Below are 21440 nucleotides of genomic sequence, written 5' to 3'. Positions count from 1 at the left end.
GGTGGGGGTACTGGGAAAAGTGACATGTAATGGCAAGAGCTACCTTGAATGGGCAAAAAGTGGCTAAAAAATGAAAAAATGGGCCAAAAATTGCAAATAAGGGCAATGGAAATATAAAAACAAAAACATAAGGTTGACAATTACATTTGACAATTAAAGCCTGCTGTATAAGTGTAGAAAAACAAATTGCAATGGATAATTCTGAGGTCAAAGTTTTCGTTTCTTATGGTTTTCCAGGGGAATAATATTTCAAATTAAGACATTAAAGAGCCACAAATCCTCACAAAAGAGCCGTATGTTGAGTATCACTGCCCTAGATCTACACAATACAGGTCAGGTAAGAAATATAAGGATATGTACAAATGCAGCATTATGGTCAACATTTCCAAGCTACAAAACAAAACAAACAAGACAAAATAATATCTGAAAGTGAATTACTGCAGTAGCTGGGCATGCATATATTTTATTTTCCTCCATTTTCTTGAGATAGCAGGAAAAATGGTAATTTGACAAGATTAACCTATTAATCTTGGAGAAAACCAGATTTGTCCTCCAGAGGAGAGGAGATAAATAGGTTGAAAACTACATGTACTGACTGGAATTTACTCATTTATCACAGGAAAACTAAGTTGGATAAAATGTATGGATGTATTCCATACATCATATGATTTTCCTTTGTCTTTTCTTTTTCTCCTGTTTGTGGACCTATCCAAACAATTTGATGAAAAAAATCTAGTGTCTGCATAGAGCTTCATTAAATTAAATAGAGCAAACTGGTAGTCATGACATACAATGCAAACAGAGAGCAGTATGTATACTTATCTAATTATAGTTTTCTTCTAAATATCCTCAAATTTCGACAACTCTGCAATGTAAACAGACGAATTTCATGCATCTTCTCTATGTTTATCATCCAGACTTATTAAATATGATAACATATAGTCTCTATTTCAGATCTTCTTTGTGTTATTTGGTGTATTTGACTTTCACAAAGCCAGAAAATGAATTCACAGAGGTCATATTTTGGATAGATTTTCTATTTTCTATCAACTCGGTGAGATTCTTCCGTTGTACAGACCTGCGTCGACACTGAACGCACCACCATCCTGACGTACCGTGCGTGTGACGTCATCGGTTTTCATCTCGTTCCTCCTGCGTTTGGACTCCAGACCAGTTAGCAGCAAGCTAACTAGTGAGCCGAGGGATAACGCGCCATATTTCTTATTTTCTTTCTTTGTGGCGAATCTAACTATTACAAATTCTACTTGGACGTCCGATTTAAAGGAAAAGTTTTTTTTTCGACGGCTAGTTAAGACGTCGTTCTCCTCGCGCGCGGAGAAAACACAGGTACGTAACGATTATGTTAACTAGCTAGGTAGCTAAGATATAAGCTGGGCCTTTGATTTGAACTTTAACCCGTTTTAGATTTAACCGTCTATCACAGCAGGAAGTTAGAGACCTGTCAGAGTTATTAAATAAAACCTCGTTTATATTGAATCTCTATTTCCGTCTTTTACATTATTAGCTCCCTGATATGTAGACGGAGCTACAGGCCCCTCTAGGCGCACGTGCTAATGCTCGTTAAGGGTGTACTCATGAAGCATTGCCAATAAAACCAGTAAGAATCTTTCTATGGTAGGAAATAAAACAGGAAACCGATTAACTTTGCATTCTAGTGACTACAGCACGTTACAGGATCCCTGGTTACCCTTCAAACTAAACCGCTAACAAACAAGTCTGTATCTATTGTTAGTGCATTAGTAGTAGTAAGGTGGTGTTACTGTGTTTGGAGTTAACCATTTAATATACATGTTGGTGTAACTGATATTCAGTTAGACACCATAAACAGTCAGTATTATATCCCTGATTCACCTGTGGTTTATTGCTGTCAGCCATTTTAGAGTACAAAGTCCCAGGCTGTAAAGAAATGATTGAAACGGTGGAAGAATATTCTGCTGTTATTAAAAGGAGATCTGTATTCCTTTACTGAAGTAAACACATGCTCAATTCTTTGGTTTTTATCAATACCAGGTGTTTTAAAGCTACACAGCCTGCTATTTTAGGCATCAGTTGTGTCAAAACATACAGAACCTCCTCAACAGTTACATCTTGTTTATGTGTGAAGTGCAATCCTCCAGGATCAATCCACTAGAAGAGGGTGTCCCGGTATTTTTGTGTTCTAGGTGTTGTGCAGGAGTTGGCTTAAAATTTTCAATCATTGGATACATGAAATTAGCTGTTTTTTGTTGCCATAATATGAAAACAGATATCAGAAAGACTTGATTTTAACAAGTGTCAAATCAAAGTTTATGGACCCTACATAACAGATTAAATAATCTTTATAAAAACTAGGGCTGAACGATTAGCAAAATTAACTTATTGTAATATTTACCCCCAATATTGTGATTAAATATGCAATTATTGTTGTTAGGTTCCTCATTTTATCTATTTTTCAACAAATTCAAGCAATAAGTCATTCGATATTATAACCCACATCCAGTCAGGGACACTCTCATCATATATTTAAAAAGTGGGTATTATACTTTTCCGATTTTTAAAACATGACTATAAAGTCACAATGCTGGGTGTCCGTACTTCACATATGCAAATTTTCAAACCACAAGATAACCGTATGTGGCAGTAATCTTGGAATTAGAGTGTAAACTGATGAAAACGGTTCGTTGGGAATCTCTCGGAGATCTTTCCGAGATGAGATTTCGATGGAGCGAACTGATGAGGTCATCGCAATAGGATCTCCTGACTGGTTCGTCCATGCTGCCGGCAAAGTGGAACAGACCGCCCCCACAAGATGAACAGAGATGGATTAATACATCGCTAAATGTGGCGAATGATAAGTCCATGTTATCAAAGCCATTCAGTGACACAGTAGTTAAACACTTACCAAACAGATACGTCCTTCTCTATCCTTCGCTGCTGCAGGTTTTCTTCCCCCTCTCTCTCCAAACTATCAGGGTCAGACTCTGGGTCTAACATGTTTGGACATATATCAAATATAATATAATATGTCATATTTTACTCAGTCGGACCGGTTCATTCAAAGTTTACAAGTACTGGCATAGCAACATAGCCACATTGGAGGAGGCGGGTCCGGGGGTGGGGGGTGTTAAAGAGACAGCAGTGAATATGAAGTGTTTCAGACGGAGGTTAAAATAAGGGTTTTTCAGGACGCCAGTGTGAGAAACATGAGTAGTTTTTTGAGCTGTAAACCATGTGAAGCTACAACATGGGTATCAGAGAGATGGTTAAATATAATTCTTTTTTAATCTATATTAATTGCGTTTCATTTTGCATAAGAAAGCAGAAAAGAAAAGAAAACTCCTTCCTGCAGAATGTGCATAGTTCTTTCTGTCTTGTTTTTTTGCTCAAATTTCCCATCGAGAGGGCCAACTTGCTGTTTGGCGTCTTCCATATTGAGTTGGTTGGTCACTACCGGATCAACGACCCATTTGTGCATGTGCGGCTGCATGCTCGACGGTAACCCTACTTGCACAAACTGCCTGAAATGCGTTGTCAGAGACGCTTCAGGGATTTGAGTTATTCTGCGCTGTAAATGGGTTAATTGCATTAAAATTTTAATCAGATTCATCATGATGATGTGTTAATCCGCATTAGCGTGTTAATTTTGACAGCCCTAAGAAAAACATATATAAAACATGAAGAGGAGGATTTTTGTAAACCCTTGTAACACATTTGACGCTTGAATGTTTGCATACTGTGCAAAAAATCTCTGCAGCTGCAAAAAATGGCATTCTTAATTGCCCAGCCGTAATAAAAACAGAACAAAATGGTAGAGAATATTGAAATGCAATATTGGATATTTGCTGATTTCTAATATGCTGAAATCTCCAAAAATCTCTGCTCACTTACAGCTAGAGTAATCATGATTATTTTGATAGATATTAGTGTCGTTATTGTTGAATAGACTGACTTTACAACATTAAATCAATCTGTAACTTTATAATGTAAAAACTTCTGAACACTAAAAAACTATCACTTTTGAAAAATAAGCAAAGATAAATATGTTATGAAAGCTAAATGGAATGACATCATGTACATAATAAATAATATAATAATCAAGGTAAGACAAAGTTGTGATTGAAATGGAAACTTGATTTATCACCCAGCACTATTTCCAAATTTGTTTGGCCGGTACTGATATAGACGCTCTCATTTTTTCATGCTACTGGGCATGCTACTCCCAGCAATGAGATGCAGACCTTCTCCTTTATAATTGACCTATTTCTGCATTTTATGGCTGATCAAACCACTGATGCATCTTTTTTCTGTCTTTTTGCAGAGCCATGTACAATGGTATTGGCCTGACCACACCCCGAGGCAGTGGCACCAATGGCTATGTGCAGCGTAACCTGTCGAGCCTGCGGGTCAAGCGGCCTCGGGACGAACGTGGTGGCGAGCGGGATGAGAAGGACCGGGAAAGGCTAGAGAGTCAGCTCAACCGGCAGCCCAATGCCGACATCCTGGAGCACCAACGGAAGAGACAGCTGGAGGTGAAGTGTGCCGAGCTGCAGGACATGATGGAGGAGCAGGGGTATGCATCTTTAATTTTTCTTTGAAGTGCCGTGTCAAAAGCAGTGACCAGTGGCTGTAGAAAACCTGGAGATGTACATTTTATCGCAGTCTGTAGCAATCACTTGTAAATACCAGTTTGCAAAGCTGTCTGTCGTCTCTATTTTGCTGTGATTTTTCATGTTTTCTAATTTTTTTAAAAGCTATTTCAGATGAATGAGTTGTGAAAATAGTTATCAGTGCATCATCATGTTGATATTTTCAGGTATTCAGAGAAGGAGATCGAGGAGAAAGTTAACAGTTTCCGTATGATGCTCCAGGAGAAGCAAGAGCCGACTCCTGCCACCAATGAGAGACCAACGTAAGAGCAGCACAAACATTTATTTGGCCATTTAAAAAAAGCACAATGATTTGATGTTGCTTTGATTATGCGTTGTAATTGGAGCTGGATGATGTGAAAACAAGAGGATCATTACTATTTTTATATTTGATGTTTTTAAAATAAATATATCATAAAGTGATTCTTTATATTATTATCATGTTGACACACTGACATTCAAAAATCAATCAAATGAATGCTGAAGCAAATATTAGTCACACTTGAAATAGTGATACCTCTTGGTCAAACTTGAGCGTCTCATTAGTCAGGCATTCCTGCCCGTCTGTTTCCTCTCAGGGCAACGGAGACTCATGCTTTGGCTGCTGCCAACCAGCAGAAGAACGACCGTCTCCGTGCTGCTTTCGGAATTGCCAGCGACTACGTGGACGGATCATCGTTCCACGCAGACCGCAAGGAGAAAGAGAAGGAGAAGAGAGAGCAGGAGCGCTTGGAGAGGGAGAGGCTGCAGCAGCAGAAATACACGTGAGTAGGGCAAGGGTAAAGTGCAGCTGTACTTTTTCTTTTTCATGTTAATGCAGGAAGGTGACGGCATGAATGTGAAGCTATAAATAAAATAATATAGAAAATATCTTTCACAAACAAAATCACAACGTTCATGTAGGAGGCGTGGTCCACAGTAATGTGAATCTTCAACCACGACCACCAGTGTGATCTCCTACAGCAGTATACACCGTTCATTCATCTGCATTGTGCAGTCCCAGACTCATGGTCTGTTGTTTCTGCACTCTCAGGTTGGTGGAAGATTCAGACGACTCAGATTCTCCTCCGAAAAAGCGTAGTCGAAAGAAGAAGAAGAAAAACAAGAACAGAGACAGGTGAGGAGGCATGTTTGGTTGAAATAGAAAACTCCCTGACAATAAACAAAATGATCTGACTTTGTTTTCTCTTCATCAGCAGCTCAGAGAGTCCGTCACCATCTCCGAGACGAGAGAAGAAAAGATCCAAAAAGAAGAAGAAGAAACGGTATCACATCTCTGGATTCCTATATTTCGATTCTCTTCATTTTTACTTACAGACTTTTAATATTGACTGAAAATGTTGTGTTTCAGTGAGGTGTCTGAAGATGAGGAAGAGGAAGAAGAGGGGTATGTTTTTCCTACTATGTCAAAAACATCTGTTAAATCATAAACTATTGAATGAAGGAGTGCTGGTGTTGTATTCTTTTTATAAACATATTTCTTCTGTTTCTGACCCTTGTAGTTCTTCAGACGAGAAGCAAAAAGTGTCAAAGAAGAAAAAGAAGCAGAGAGAAAGTTCAGGTTCTCCTAAAACAAAGGCAGGAAGGCACAGGAGTGTTTCCTCCAGTTCAGCCAACAGGTAATGAGAAATAACTTAAAATAGTGATACTACTACTTTAATATCTTCAGTATCCTGTCAGAGTGTCTTTACTGATGCGACCTCTGTTCTGCATGTTATGGTGCTCATGGGAGAGATGAAATAAACACTTTGCAGACCCTTCTGATGTTCTGAGATAAAAAAAGATCCCTCACTGCACAATGCACCAACAGAGAAAGCTGAGCTCTCCTGGTCTGAACTGTGTAGTCAGTGCCTACACGTACCAGAATGCACTGCTGCCTGGCAGCAGCCTTGACCTTGAAGCACTGCATTTCTTTGGCTTCGATCTAAAGCTAAAATAAATGCATCCTAAAATGTGAATCTGCACAAATAATGTTAATTATATCCTCTTTGAAAAACTTTTGGCAAAGAAATGAACATTTGGATATTTTGGAATGTCACATTGTACAAAATAAATTGTTTTAAGGTGATATATTGGGATAAATGTACTCATATTCTCCAGACCTGGATATTTAAGTGTCATATGTGTTTTTTTAACAGTGTGTCTCCAGCTCCTCCTCCAAGATCACGTCAACAAGAGCAAACTGTGAAAAAAACAGATGAAGGAAGAAAAGGGAGATCACCAGACAGGAGGAGACGGGGTTACGAGGAGCAAAGCCCACATCATGGAGGCGAAACGGTGAGGCTCAAGATTTGAAACTTGAACACATTTCTAAAGCTCACAGTAGGCCTGGATTTTATGGACTGAAATTTAGTTATTAATCGATATTATTGTTGGCCTTTAAGGTAATGGTTTTATATTGTATTGTAACATTTAAAGAGAAACTTATTTAAATGCATGCCCAGGTGCCACAGCCTCCTCCTTCCCCTGAAACAAACCTGTGATGGCATACGGACCTCATGTCTGAGCTCACAGAAGGTCAGAGAAAAGTAGTTTCATTGGTCTGTGTTTACTTCTTTCTAACGGCACCTGTAGTTTTAAATTTAATAAAGTTTATCTTTAATTTAACTCGGTGTAAGCAGCAATTCTGGCAGGTTTACAGTACGGCCCCACTGAATCAACACAGCGTCCTGCTTCTTCCTCCTCCATTGCCTACTTATTTTTTTATTTTCAGGTGTCTTTTCATTAAAAATGTACCTATGGTGTAGGAATTTAACAGTAAACAAGCATTTAATTTTTATGGATGAATGTCACATATTGAAAGAGAAAAGCTGTTTTAAAAGTATTGTCTTGTACTTCCAGTGGAAGCGAGCTACGCACTAAGTATTTGGCAACCCAATGCAGCGCCACTTAAAAACATATTTTCTCCTTTAGCTCTCTGAAGACGGCATTGTCATGTACAACAAGATGAGACGTGTTGTTAAAAGTTGAATAACTTTTGAACCATAAATCGTAGCCACTCAAATGCCATTGTACCCTTATAGTGGCGCCATCTTTGCATTTGAACCCCCTGTGGAAGCTTTTCTAGCGTGCCTGGAACTAGGGCTGGATGATATGGCCTAAAATTGATATCCCGATATATTTTTGATATATCCCAATACACGATATAATCACGATATTTTGAAATGGCCTCTCAGCAGCTGTTTAATGTTTAATTTAGCCCCAAATGAAACTAGTTTGGTTATAAAAATAGACTGTTCTATTGGATTTTTAATAAAATTGTTTGCAGAAAGTAAAAATCAATATAAAGTCAAATTTAGCAGCTTTATTTTGAAAAGGACTTCATTCAATCTTTTACTAATAAATCAAAAATACATAAATCATGGAGTACTCTGTCTTTTACGGTGTATGGAAGGTCCTGAAATGTTTTCTGTGTTATGTTTACTATTGCTGATTATAAAATGATTATTTTCCTCATTAAGGGTGAAGCAAACCTACACAAAACTCACCAATCATGCATCCAGTAAATGGCCAAAACCCTGCAGTCTAGTCCTCCATTCAGGCACAGCTGTGATTATATTAGTCCATTATCTGTGCTGATGAACGCTGGAGCAGTTTCTGACAAGTTCATAACATGAGAGTATCTTTAGACCTTATTCAAGAAACTGTCCAGTGTGATCATGTGGACATTTTAACTGCTCGTTGTTGTTGTTTTGTACTGTCAGGCTGAGATAAGTCTCTGTAGTTGAGGAGATGTGGATCACATTTTTCCGTTGCTGGGCCGTCTTCTCTCTAAAATGTACGACTCTGGCAGGGAGTTTGCAGCAAAATGCTCAGGTAAATCTCGTATTCTCGGTTAAGTGTCTTTTCAACAACACTGGTCTCACATCTTAAGCGAGGCGTTGTATTACTGCTGCCGTTATCTCGGAGTCATCTTGCGGCATATTTTAACAAATACCGCGTGAGTTTGACCTCCTCCTTTTCAAAGTTGAACGGCTGCTTAACGCTGCAGATCCAGCGCTGTTTCTGTCTCTGAAGTCAGCTAACTCCTCGCTAACTAGCCATGCTGCTCTGTTTACCTTCCTCTTTCCTTGCTTCTCGCCGCTGATGTGCATGTGCAGAGGAGTTTTCTGTATGGGTGCAGCTGCGCAGGACAGAGAGTGAGCTCGCTGCTGTGAGAGATGCGTTCAGGGACAATGGGAGAAGCGATACTCTGGCGAGAAATGCACGCTGACGGCTCAAAACTTCCACATAATTTATACTCGGATATTCGCGATATAGTCATTTTATACATTGTGGGTGGCAAAAGCCGGGATACATCGAGTATCCTCGATATATCGCCCAGTCCTACCTGGAACTTGTCTGATTTTTCGGGGTCTTGAAAGAATATATCCACACGAGTAACTCAGATATTGGATGTATTTTAATCCATTTTCAGTCGTTCCTGCAGTTAGCCAACCGCCATATTGTCTGTATCCCAGAATGCATTGTGACTGGGCTGTGACAGCCAATGGCAAGCTGCTCCGTCGTCACATCAGGCTTTGCTGAACCACATGTACACAGACTTTGAACCTGCAGAAGATAACCTGAATGTCTCATAATAGAGAGAAAGAGGCACAGAGAGGCCGTGACGTGCCCCTCAGGGTCACTGCCCTTTAATAATGACTCAAATTCCAAGGAACACAAGGACTTTTTTTGGTAAAAGACCTGATTATTTTGACGATTTTGTGTTGCAGAATTATTATAGGGTTGATATTTTACAAGCTTTTAAAGACAAAAAGTCCTAGCGACTGCTGCCCTGTGTATGCACTACAACATGACACATATTTAAACCGGTGATGACAAAAATCTATTCCATGGCAGAAATTTTACAGGTGTTGGTTTTGATTCTGGTTTACCACCCGCCACTATCACACAGTCCAATGTTAAAACAAACCCAGTTTTAGGTGAAATATAAAGATCATTTACCCTGTTGTTGTTTAGGATAACACTGACTAATATTTCTTTTTGACACCCAGAAGAGGCCCAATCTTGAGAGAGAAAGAGAGCGACCGAAGGAGATGGCGAAGACTGCTACCAAGAGGAGACATGACTCTTCATCCCCCTCTCCACCACCACAGACAGATAAAAGCCGAGACAGAGGAAAAGGAAGGAGATCCAGAAGCAAACAGAAGGAGACTGAGAAGGGGAGACAGTCCAGGAGCAGAGAGATGGAGAAAAGGCAGCGGTCCATGAGCGTAGAGAATGAAAGAGAGAGGGGAAGGCGCTCCAGAAGTAGAGAGATGGAGAAACGTCGGCGGTCCATAAGCATAGAGAATGAAAGAGAGAAAGGAAGACGGTCCAGGAGCAGAGAGGTTGAGAAAAGGCGGCGGTCTGTGAGCGTAGGAAGTGAAAGAGAGAGGGGAAGGCGCTCTAGAAGCAGAGAGAATGAGAAAGGAAGGCGTTCAAGGAGCAGAGAAGATGAGATGCTAAGACGGAGGCGCTCAAGGAGTGTTGAGAAAGATAGACAGTCCAGAAGCAGAGAGATGGAGAAAGGAAGGCGGTCCAGAAGCAGAGAGATGGAGAAAGGAAGGCGGTCCAGAAGCAGAGAGATGGAGAAAGGAAGGCGGTCCAGAAGCAGAGAGATGGCGAAAGGAAGGCGGTCTAGAAGCAGAGAGATGGAGAAAGGAAGGCGGTCTAGAAGCAGAGAGATGGAGAAAGGAAGGCGGTCCAGAAGCAGAGAAAATGACAGAGGGAAAGGGCAGTGGTCCAGAAGCAGAGAGAATGACAGAGGGAAAGGACGGCGCTCTAGAAGCAGAGATATGGAGAAAGGTAGACGGTCTAAGAGCAGAGAGATGGAGACAAGGCGGCGGTCCATGAGCATAGAAAATGAAAGGGAGAGGGGAAGGCGCTCTAGAAGCAGAGAAAATGAGAGACAAAGAGGGAAGTGCTCAAGGAGTCTAGAGAAAGGAAGGCAGTCCAGAAGCAGAGATGTGGAGGAGGGGAGACGGTCCAGAAGTAAAGAAAGGAGGGATAAAGGAAAGGAGAATGTTCCTGATAAGGTCAGACATGACTCCTCCTCATCCTCTTCCTCCTCTCCCTCCCCTCCTCCTCTGTCTAAAGCAGACCTTAGAGAAAGGGAAAGGACTAGAGAGAGAGAAAAGCAGGGCAGACGGACAAGACATGATTCCTCCTCCCCTTCTCCTCCTCCACCTCAGAAGGAAACAGCGAGGAGGGAGAGGAGTGGAGACAGGGAGCGAAGGACTGATAGAGATGTGCTCTCTAGGGTGCAAAATGAGCGGGAGGACAGGAGAGAAACCGGGAGGAGACAGGACAGAGAGGGATCTCCACGGCAGCAGAAAAATGACAGAAGAAAGGAAGTACGCCCATCTCGAGATTCTCCGTCACCCCCTTCACGCTCTCCTGTCGCAAATGGGCGACAAAAAGAACGGGAGGAGGAGAGAAGACGGGAGGAGGAGAGGGACAGGCATCTGAACAAGCAGAGGGAGCATGAACAAGAGCTCCACCAAGAAAGCAGCAGAAAGAGAGATGCAGTCAGCCATTTATCTGTTGAGAGACGGCGAGATGGAGCAAGAACTTCAGAGAAAGGCCCTAGTGAAAGAAATGAGACGAACGTTAGTAAAGAGAAGACGAGAAGCCCGCCAAGGAAGGAGAAACACGAGGTGAAACAGGCAGAGAAGAAGAGCAACAGCAGCAGTAGTAGCAGCAGTAGCAGCAGTGACAGTGACAGCGATAGCTCCTCCTCATCCTCGTCCTCATCATCGTCATCCTCCTCTTCATCTGAAGATGAAGGGAAAGCAGAGAAAGCTGACCAAGCAGGCCGGGAAAAAGGAAGCCCTGTTCGAAGTTCTGCCATCAGTGTTGCAGTTCAGAAGTATTTAGCCAACGGTAGAAATGTCAGCCCTCCGGCTGCATTTGATGGTGAGAGACAAGCTCAGAAGGAGAGAGAAGGAGGAGATAAACATGAGAGGGAACGAGCGTCCCACCAAGCTCCTCCAGAGACTCACTCCACCAGCAGCAGAGGACAGGAGCGCTACAGTCCCACACAGGTGGACAGTCCCAGTCCGCCTCCCTCTCCACCAAAGAGAGCAGAAACCAGCAGAGGCAGGGACAGGTACTCACCTTTTGTGGCTGAAGCAGAGAGAACAAGGGCAGAGCAGAAAGAAAGGGAGAGAGGACGGGACAGGGACTCCGCCAGGAGACCGGGGAGGCCAAGTCCGTCATCCAGGAGGTCACGTTCTCCACCCCTGAAAACTGCCACCACCTCCCCTCCACGCCGCACTCCACCTAAGCAGTATCAGGAACCCGCCCCTCGATCCAGGAGAGCATCACCACCTCCAGCCTGGTCAGACCGGGATAGAGAGAGGCAGAGGGACAGAGGGAGGGACAGGGACAGAGAAAGGGAGCGGCTCATCAGGAGGAGCCGGTCTCGGTCCAGGAGTCCAAGAAGGCACAGCAGGTCCAGATCTAGAAGTCCAAGACGGAGAAGTCCACCTAGCAGGTGAGATAGACCCTGACTGCATAGATGTTGGTTTATAATGTTGGTCATAATGTCTGTTTAAGCGATGAAGGTTTTAGTAGATGATCCTTGGAAACGCAGAGTTTACACAAAACACAGATAGTCTAACATTTTAGGCATCAGTTTTTTTGGCCCTGGCTTTAACTGAAAATGTCCTGCCACCCCTTTTAAAACTTCTCTGAGTTTGGTAAGCTGAGGTGTAAATGCTGCAGGAAATATTCACCAGGGAGCAGGTGGGGATGAAGGAAGCAATGAAACTGTTTCCTACTCTTCTGCTAACCAGTATGCAGTATAGCACTCGTTAGGTCATGTTCTTAATATCTAAAGTTATATTCACTGATATTAAGGCAAACATGGTCATCACAGCCTTTTTATGTCATCTCTATTATGCAACTTCCTGTCTCCTGAGAATCTTTTCCCTTCCTTTGTTTGGACAACGCATTTTCTGGGATTAACAACTCAATAACATTGCATGCACCATTTCTGTGGCTCTCTTACCATGGTTTTATTATCCCTACTGATGCTGCAGAATTCTGCAATGGTGTATGTTTGTGATTATGCCAGACAATTCTGTGGTTTGTGATTGCAACTATAATACAATACATAAATGGTATCATTAGTCTAGGTGCTTGGATATCAGGTATTAAGTAGCATTAAGAAAATATTAAATGTAAAGTTTTTACAGTATTGCTTTTAAAATAACTGAGAAAAAAAATCAAAGTTTTTCATCTTTTGAAAATAAAGATTCTTGTAAAAATGCAGCAGTGGCACTGTTGTAAACCAAAGGCTTTTCTGTAGGCATTCCTGTAGCCTTTTACACAGTCATGTGAACGCACAGCCTGACAATTGTGTAGCACTAATCCAAAATAGGGCTGGGAAATTAATTTGCAAATTATATTAAATTGCAATATGGCCTGCTGCATTTTTCAAATCGCAGCAGTGTTAATTTTGGCAGCTATTTTTAATTTTAGTCTTAGTTTTTGTCTTTGAATGAAATGCATTTTAGTTTTTGTCACATTTTAGTCATTTCTATCCTTTTTAGTTTTAGTCTAGTTTTAGTCCATAAAAAATCCTCACATTTTAGTCTTTACTTTTAGTCCAAGCATTTATTTTCTTGCCTAAATGTGGTACGAAATCATGGTAGTGTGTTCTCTGCAGTCTACTAAACCTGGGGTCTCTGCTTTCTACAGCTGAGAGACAGAATAGCTAAAGCTACATTGTTTTTGACGGATTTACCCACAGTGGAGAAATATCATGGATTTTGAATGTGTGATGAAATCTACATTACGTTTTAGTCTAGTTTTAGTCATGTCGACGAAAACTAAACTTAGTTTTTGTCAGTTTTAGTCATCACAGATCTATTTTTGTTAGTCTTAGTCTAGTTTTTCTCATGGAAAAAAGGCTGTTGACCAACGTTTTTAGCCATTGTTTAGTCTGAAGTGCATATGGTGCAATATTTCTTTAACCTGAAATTTGTGTCAAAATACCGGAGACATATGCATTACATATCATGCATTCAGTCTAGTGGCATATTTTTAGAACGGTATGCAACTCCTATTTTCTTCATTTTTGTACATTTGTCTTGTTAAATGTGAGAATTATATAACAAATATATTTCCTTTTAAGACAACAGGTTATGTCAAATATGCAAAATGAGTAAAAATCATCACAATTTGATTTTTTTTTTTTTTTTTTTTCAAAATTTTCCAGCCCTAGTTAATCTGATTGGTGTTGGTTATTGTCTAGAATGAATTATTACTTGTTTTTATTGAAAAACACGTGTTTAGGAACTTACGAAATAATTGCATATTAAATCACAATTGCAATATTTGGTAAAAACAATCGCAATGATTATTTTTGTGTCCCAAAAAAAGTTAAATATTCAGGCAAAAAGAAAACGGCAGCAGGCAGTAATTATAAAAAGAAAAAAACAAAAACATATCTAAAGCCTGGACATATGGCTGGTTTTCAAAAAGTGGTCCGGTTTGGTGTTACCTGTGTCTCTTCAGCTGATGCTTGTCCAGTCTCTCTCGTAGTGAAATCTGTGTTCTTTAAGAGATCCGGATTAGGGCTGAACAATTTGGGAAAATAATCTAATTGCGTTTTTTTTCCCACAATATTGCGATTTAATATGCGATTATTTCTGAAGTTGCCCATCTTATGTTACTTGGAACAGATATCTTACTGTGCTTATCTTGACTTGTTCTGCAAATCGGATGTGAATTTTGTATTGAAAGGAGTGGTCATTTTTACATCTTTGTCATAATAAATAAGAAAAGCGTACACAAGTGAAGAAAGTAGGATTTTTTGCAGACTACTCTGAAAAAAATTCACTTGAATGACTGCATGATATGTAATGTAAACCATCTCTGCTGCAAATAAAAGGTATAAACTGGTATTTTGGCACAAATATCAAGTTAAAGAAATATTGCTCAGTGGAGCTGGTTGAACAGCTCTTTATTTGGTACCAGTTTGGTTTTTTAATGTGGATTAAATAACAATTATGGAGGAAAGGAAACTGGCACTCAAATGGGAGCTAGCTACATTAATGAGCCGTCCTGTAGCACGGACTCGTTTGTGAAGGGCTTATCATCATCATGATCCAATCCAATCAGGATGAGTCTATCCCATATTATGGGAAAAATTCAAGAGTGTGCAGCTTGTCCTGATGCCTTCTTTAAAAAGATCAGAGGGGTTTGTTTAACAGAAGCTTACAATTTTGAAGAGCAGATGTGGCAGCTACAGCATCAGAGTTGATTTGTGTACATTTTATTGTCTGTAATGAAATTGAACTGATTATTTCCTTCCACCAGGTTTCGCCGCTCTCCTTCTCCACAGCGTCGGAGGAGGAGCAGTCGCTCCGTGTCCAGAGAGAGAGCAAGAGAACGGGAACAAGAGCGAATCAGGCAGAGAGAGGTGGAAAAAGAGAGACAAAGGGAAAAGGAGCATCTGCCTCCTAAAACTGTCCCCCAGCCTCGCAGGTCCTCCTCATCCTCCTCTTCCTCCAGCTCCTCCTCTTCTTCTTCGTCCTCTCCTTCTCCACAGCGGGAGAGAAAAGACACAAAAGCCCCGACAGAGAGAGGCAGGGGGGACGAGCGAGAGGACAAGAAGAGAGAAAGCCACTCCTCTTCTTCGCAGCGACCTTCCAGAGACTCTCCTCGTACTCCATCATCAGGTGGAAGAGGCTCCCAGTCAGACTCCAGGCGCTCAGAGGTGCCTTCCAGGAGGTCTCCAGCCGGCAGCCAATCAGAAACCAGGCAGTCGTCACGTGGTCCGAGCAGGAAGGAGTCGCCTGTGCCCGCCCCTCAACCGTCAAACCAACCGGTCAGAAGTGAGAGCGCTGTGAACGGGAAGCAGGCAGCTGCAAACAAGAAAGTCGACGTGAGCAGCAGCTCCAGCTCCTCCTCTTCATCATCATCCTCCTCTTCTTCATCATCATCATCATCTTCCTCAGACAGCTCCGACTCTGAAGCGGAGCAGAAAACAAGGTGAGTATTCGATGGTTGTAACATTAGATAATGAGACAGGCCTGCTGCAGACATCTTATGAACAAATATAAAATAGAATTATCTAATTCTTCTTGTTGTTTTTCCTGTCAACAGTAAAGCCGTCAAGGCTGGGAGCTCTTCTTCTTCATCATCTTCATCAGAGGAGGAAAAGGAAACCAAGAAAAAGAGGTAAGAGGAAAGCTTTATCTTAATGTCACTCATAAGCTGCAGAATGATGAATCAAATACTCTCATTTTTTATAATTAATCTTCATTTTAGGGAACAGGATAAGAAATACGCCCAGATTATGACATGAAGTTTTTAAATAAATGTCAGCCTTTCAGACGTGCTGTGTTAAACAGTTGTTTTTTCTTTACAGCCCTGACAGACCGGGGAGGGTGCCGGCGGATTCACTGAGAGATTCTCGCTCTCTCAGTTATTCTCCTCCGAGGTACATGAGAGCGGCGCCGTCCTCGCCGAGCCGCAGGTCTGTATCATTAAACGACATTTAAGCTGCTAACAGTACGATAGTTACTTTTTCTACAAAATTTCCTCTGCAGAAATAGTGTCAGATATTGATTCAGTAGGAACCAGAATTTAAAACTTTGATATAAGCCCCAGTGAAAAACAAAACCTGGAACCTTTTTGGACAACAAAAGTTGTACAGTCATGTAGAAGTTGCATGCATAAGTTAAAGGCATGCAGGCTTCTTAGGAGAGGGGTGGAGGGCGCTCAGAGTCAAGCTAGACACGTGTTGATTGTGATGCTTGGAAGCACCAGGCCTTTTCACTTTGGGACATCCACAACAAAACCAGGGGGTTGTGGCAACCCTTCTACCCAACCAGACGGTACCCTAGGCCCTGCTTACTCACCACATCCACCCCAAACATGTGGACTTTATCATGCCCCTGGTGATGTGCAAGGACATCCAGAGCATGACAGGAGTTGTGTCAATCCTCTTTCCTGCAGGCAGGCTTACTTGCCAAATGCATGCCTTACTTCAACCTTGATTTTTTGCCCAAATTTGCCTTACAGTTCTCAGCAGTGTATATCTACAGTTTAGGCTTAGCAAGACATCGTTTAACCATGGAGGGTGATGGCTCTGGGTTGCTGGAGATCAATGTTCAGCCCTCTGGGGCTAATAGAAGGGAACACTGTGGCCAAGTGTTGGTTCTTGCTGCCCATCAGTCAGTAAGGTTGACTTGTCGAGGTGAATAGTAGTGGATTTAACTGTGTTTAGGGCAATTATCCTGTCTGAAGGGCACACATGTCCTGTGTTTACTCAAAAATGTAGATGTATTGTAATTCAGCTTCTACAGAAACAGCATGAAGCTGCAGCCTGAGGAGGTTTATGCATTTTACTCCCAAATAAAACTTTTAAGGCTTGTTTGGGTTAGAATGAAGGCTTGTAATGGCGGGTAAACCTGCCTGAGGGCACCATTAGGCAGGAGAGAGGATTGACACAACCCCCGTCATGCTCTGGATGCCTCTGCATATTACCTGGGGCATGGGAGAATAATCTGTTTAAAAATAAAGTCCACACCTTCAGGGTGGATGTGCGGGTAAGCATGGCCTACGGCCGTGGTTCTCAACCTTTTATCATTGAGCCCCACCTTCACATATTTAAGAGGGGCTGTGGCCCCCCACGGCACACACACAAATAAAGTGACTTATTTCTGTCAAAAATACACATTAATTTGAATTGTTTTCATCATTAAAGCCAAACAAAATAGCCAAAAAAACACCAGTGTTATTACCAAAAGACTTGTATGAACCATCCATGAGTTTTATCATGATTTTAGATCATCTGAATGACTCTAATTTTAACAACCTCAGAGCAGATGCACCCTCGCGCCCCCCTTGAAATCTCTTGCGCCCTCCCCAAGAGGGTCCCGGACCCCAGGTTGGGAACCAAGGACGTAGGGTACTTGTCCAGCGGGTAACAAGGTTGCCACAACCCTGTTACATGTCTTAGTACTACCAGCTAGCCCAGAGTCTACCAGTTGTGTCCAGGCAAGCTGACCAGTTACCTAAGATGGTGGTTTTCAAAGTGTGAGGCGGGCCTCCCCTGGGGGGCACTACAGAGCTTCAGGGCAGGTGTAGAACCTTAAACCAGAAAAAAGGTGATTTGCTTTGCGAACCTCTGCTGTGCATGGAGCTAAATGGATAAACTTAGAGTTACTATAGGGACTATGCTATAGAGCAGTGTTACTCAACCAAAGAGCCAAATTATTGAAAATACCTTTGCAAGAGCCACAATCTAAGAGGTGAAAAGAGGCAAAAACAGCTTGCAGTAGCAATAAAAATAGGTTAAAGGTGGCAAAAATGGTCAAAAAGCAGCAAAAAAATGGGTGAAAATGGGGAGAAAAAGTGGAAAAATGTTCAGAAAGTAGCAAAAATTTGTTCGAAGTGACAAAAAAAAATGAGTGAAAAGTGACATAAATGGGCAAAAAGCAGTCAAGAGTGGAAAAAATGGGTAAAAAAAAGAGGAAACAAGTGGTATGTAATGGCAAAGGGAAGTTTAAATGGGCAAAAAGTGGCAAAAAATTGTAAAAAAAAAAAAAGGGCAAAATGGCAAATAGAAGAGGCAAAGATTGGGAAAAAAGGAAACAAGTGGTATTTAGTGACAAAAGCTCGCTTAAACGGACAAAAAGTGGCAACAGAAGGCCAAAAAATGGGATAAAAGAGGGCATAAAAATGAGCCAAAAAAATTTGGGAAAAAAAAGGGATATTTAATGATGAAAGGTAGCTTAAATGGGCAAAAAAGTGAAAAGGGGCAAAAATGGGATAAAAGTGGGAAAAAGAAACAAAAAGAAGTTGTAAAATGGCCCAAAAAATATGAAAAAGGGTATTTAATGGCATTATAACTGAATAAGAGGGAAAGGCTGATGTTTAAGGACATTTGCAAACCAAAATATCCAAAATATATTAATGTTAAAAAATGTTTAAAGATTAGACATAAATATTTGAAGTGTTGTTTAGTTTTTTTCAATTTCAATCCTTTTTGTGGGTGGGGGTCCACCGAATGAATCAGTTCTTCTTAGGGGAGGCTCACTCTCACACACTTTGAAGCCCCTGCTCTATGATGTATAGGAGCAAAGAAGAACGTGAACAGTGCTAGAAGCTGTGTTTTAAACTGGCTATCATGTGAATAATGATCATAATCATGACCATAATCATTCCCCTCTTTATTATTCAAGGACCGGCAGCCGACAGTCACCAAGCCGAACGTCCAGCAGCAGGCGAAGGAAATGAGAAGACGGCGTGGATCTCCTTCACTCTTCCTTCTCTAAGTTGTTTCTCTGCTCGTGACCAATGGTTCGAACTAGACGATGACGTGGACTGTAGCGCCAGCGGTCAGTAGAGATGCAGCTGTGAATGTTAGTTCACTGGTTCTGAGCCGGTTGTCAACGCTGAGTTTGTGTGAAGCAGTAAAGAACGAAGACTGGCCTGTACAGCTCTTTTTATAACATGAAACAGAAACGTGCACATCACACACACAACCACAGTAAAAACGTCACTAATGATTCTCGGCTGTGCTTGTACTGTTTGTTTGGTTCTCCCTGTAGATATGAGCTGTCCGTATTTTGGTTATTACCATGTAACAGAAACTCAAATGTGCTTATTTCTTTGTTGAAATGGTTAATTATAATAATAAAACACATTGTACATTTTACATGAGTGGAATTTCTCCTTCTTGTTGGACTTTTTAAACATTAGGTGCATTATTCGATAAAGACTGGGTCAGACTACATGGATTTGGCTATTCATGACCTGTTTGTGTCATTGCTGACTGTTGTTTTGTAGAGAGATAGAATCAACGCCCCGTGACCCTGATTCAACAAGACTGGCATGTCTGAATTTTTCCAGCATCTCCTGTCTTAGTTTATACCCTGACCTGAATTCACGGTTGTTTATCCTGATGTTGACTAATAGGAGAGCATTTGCTCCAAAGGCTTTCTCTTTACATGCAGTGAAGCTCTCTTTAGTGGGAAAAAATGTAGGTCAGATAAAGGACAAATTTGAGATAACTTGCTGCTTTAACCCCTCCCTGAAGGAGACAACTGTTGCACTAGCCAGCAGTTTACTCACCAGGAAGTTGTGACAGGGTGACTCGTGTATTGCTGACTTTTTCAGAAGTTTTTAAACCTTTTTTGTGTTTGAGGTAAAAGGGAAGTGGGTGGGAATATTGCTCAACTTCAACTGACAGGATATTAGATTTTGCTGCGTTTGCAAGGTTAAAACTGATGGCGACATCAGCCTTTGCTTTGTCATTTTGGTCATTCTCAGATAAATCTGCTCAGATTGACTGACCTAAAAGTTTGAACATTTTCCTCCAAAGTCAGCCCAAAATTATCTGGTTGGAGGTGCTAAAGTTATCATATTCTTTCTTTAACATGACACAGGGTTAATCAGCAGTTAATGTCCTAGATCAATAAATCCAGATGCTATTTAACGTTTATTTTTGCAGCAAATCTTTTGAACCACAAAGACCCAGTAGATGATTTGCAATGGAAATGCGGAAAGGAGACAAATTCAGAAAGTGTTTTTGAACAATTTAGAGTATGAAGAAGTATTTTACCTGCAACTGAGGGTTCCTCCAGATCCTTAAAGGTCTTATGTGGTTGGTTGCATAAAACATGAATGAAACCAGTGTGCAGGACACAAAAAAATGGTACTAAAACAACTTTTTTTATCGATGTCATCTCCAGGGCTTTGCAGAAACATATTTCAATATTGTTAAACTTGCAGGAATCATATCAAAGATTATCATGTTTATAACTTTTTGAAAAATCTCAGAAAATTATCCTAATATTCAGTACTGTGCAGAACTTTTAGGCATGTTTGGGCCAAAAATTGAGGCTGACGTAAGGCGGAGATGTGACAAAGAAGGATTGACACAACCCCAGTTCTGCTCTGGATGACCTTGCATATTACCTGAGGTATAGGAAAATGATCTCTTGGGGAAAAAAAAAAGTCCACACCTTCAGGGGTGAGTAAGGATGGCCTAGGGCAGTGTTACTCAACCCTGCTCAACCAAAGAGCCAAGTTGTTAAAAAATATCTTTGCAAGAGCCACAATCTAAGTGGTGAAAATAGTCAAAAAGTGGCAAGAATGGGGGAAAATATGCAAAGTAGTTAAAAATCAACAAAATTGGGTGAAAAGTGGCCAAAATGGGTGAGAAATGACCAAACAGAATAGTTACAGGGGGCAAAAAGGGGCAAAAACGTGGATAAAACTGAGTGGAAAGTGACTAAAATGGGCAAAAAGCAGTATAGAGTGGCAAAATTGGGGGAATAAGAGAAATGGAAATATACAGACAATAATAAAGGTTGACAGTTAAGTTTGACAGTTGAAGGCTACTGTATACCTGTGGGGAAACAACTTGCAATGGACAATTTCTGAGGTTTAAGTTTTTCCTTTTTTAGGTTTTCTAGGGGAATAATATTTCCAGTTAACACATAAAAGAGCCACACGGTGAGTATCACTGGCCTAGGGCATTGGTTCCCAACATGGGGCCCAGTGCCTTAGCCCCCCTGCCAAAATTAGATTTGCAAATATTGAATCAAACCATGATAAAGCAGTTATGAAGTAGTTTATACAATGGTCTTTTGGTAAGGAAAGCATGCATAGGTCTTCTTTATTTATATGTATATATATACTGGCTGCAATTGTTTCTGGAAAACTTTTTGATGCATCATTAAATATATAAAATGTGAATTATATCAAAATAATAGTTTACTTTATTGAAAAGCAGCTTGAAAATATATTTAAATTAGATCAAATATATTTATCGCATATGATTAA

General features: G+C 41.0%; 1 protein-coding gene across 3 annotated transcripts; it reads left to right on the top strand.

Annotated features, from left to right (window-relative positions):
• Window positions 1–1148: 1148 nt before the first annotated feature.
• srrm2 (serine/arginine repetitive matrix 2) lies at window positions 1149–19308 on the top strand. Of its 3 annotated transcripts, none has more exons than XM_041778016.1 (14): window positions 1149–1347; window positions 4319–4570; window positions 4814–4909; window positions 5225–5410; window positions 5680–5763; window positions 5846–5911; window positions 5998–6033; window positions 6149–6265; window positions 6785–6923; window positions 9644–12126; window positions 14958–15632; window positions 15747–15821; window positions 16012–16119; window positions 18833–19308. In XM_041778016.1, exons 2-14 carry the CDS (start codon window positions 4323–4325, stop codon window positions 18885–18887), a joined length of 4368 nt encoding a protein of 1455 aa, XP_041633950.1. In that variant the 5' UTR covers window positions 1149–1347; window positions 4319–4322; the 3' UTR covers window positions 18888–19308. The 3 variants fall into 3 exon arrangements, with proteins under 3 accessions (XP_041633950.1, XP_041633951.1, XP_041633949.1); XM_041778017.1 differs by having other exon boundaries at window positions 5843–5911; window positions 9647–12126; XM_041778015.1 differs by having other exon boundaries at window positions 5843–5911.
• Window positions 19309–21440: the final 2132 nt, after the last annotated feature.

Source organism: Cheilinus undulatus, linkage group 21 (genome assembly GCF_018320785.1).
Source record: "Cheilinus undulatus linkage group 21, ASM1832078v1, whole genome shotgun sequence".
Classification (NCBI taxonomy): domain Eukaryota; kingdom Metazoa; phylum Chordata; class Actinopteri; order Labriformes; family Labridae; genus Cheilinus; species Cheilinus undulatus.
The sequence above is the reverse complement of the archived record's forward strand: the minus strand, read 5'-3'. Positions and strand labels throughout refer to the sequence as shown.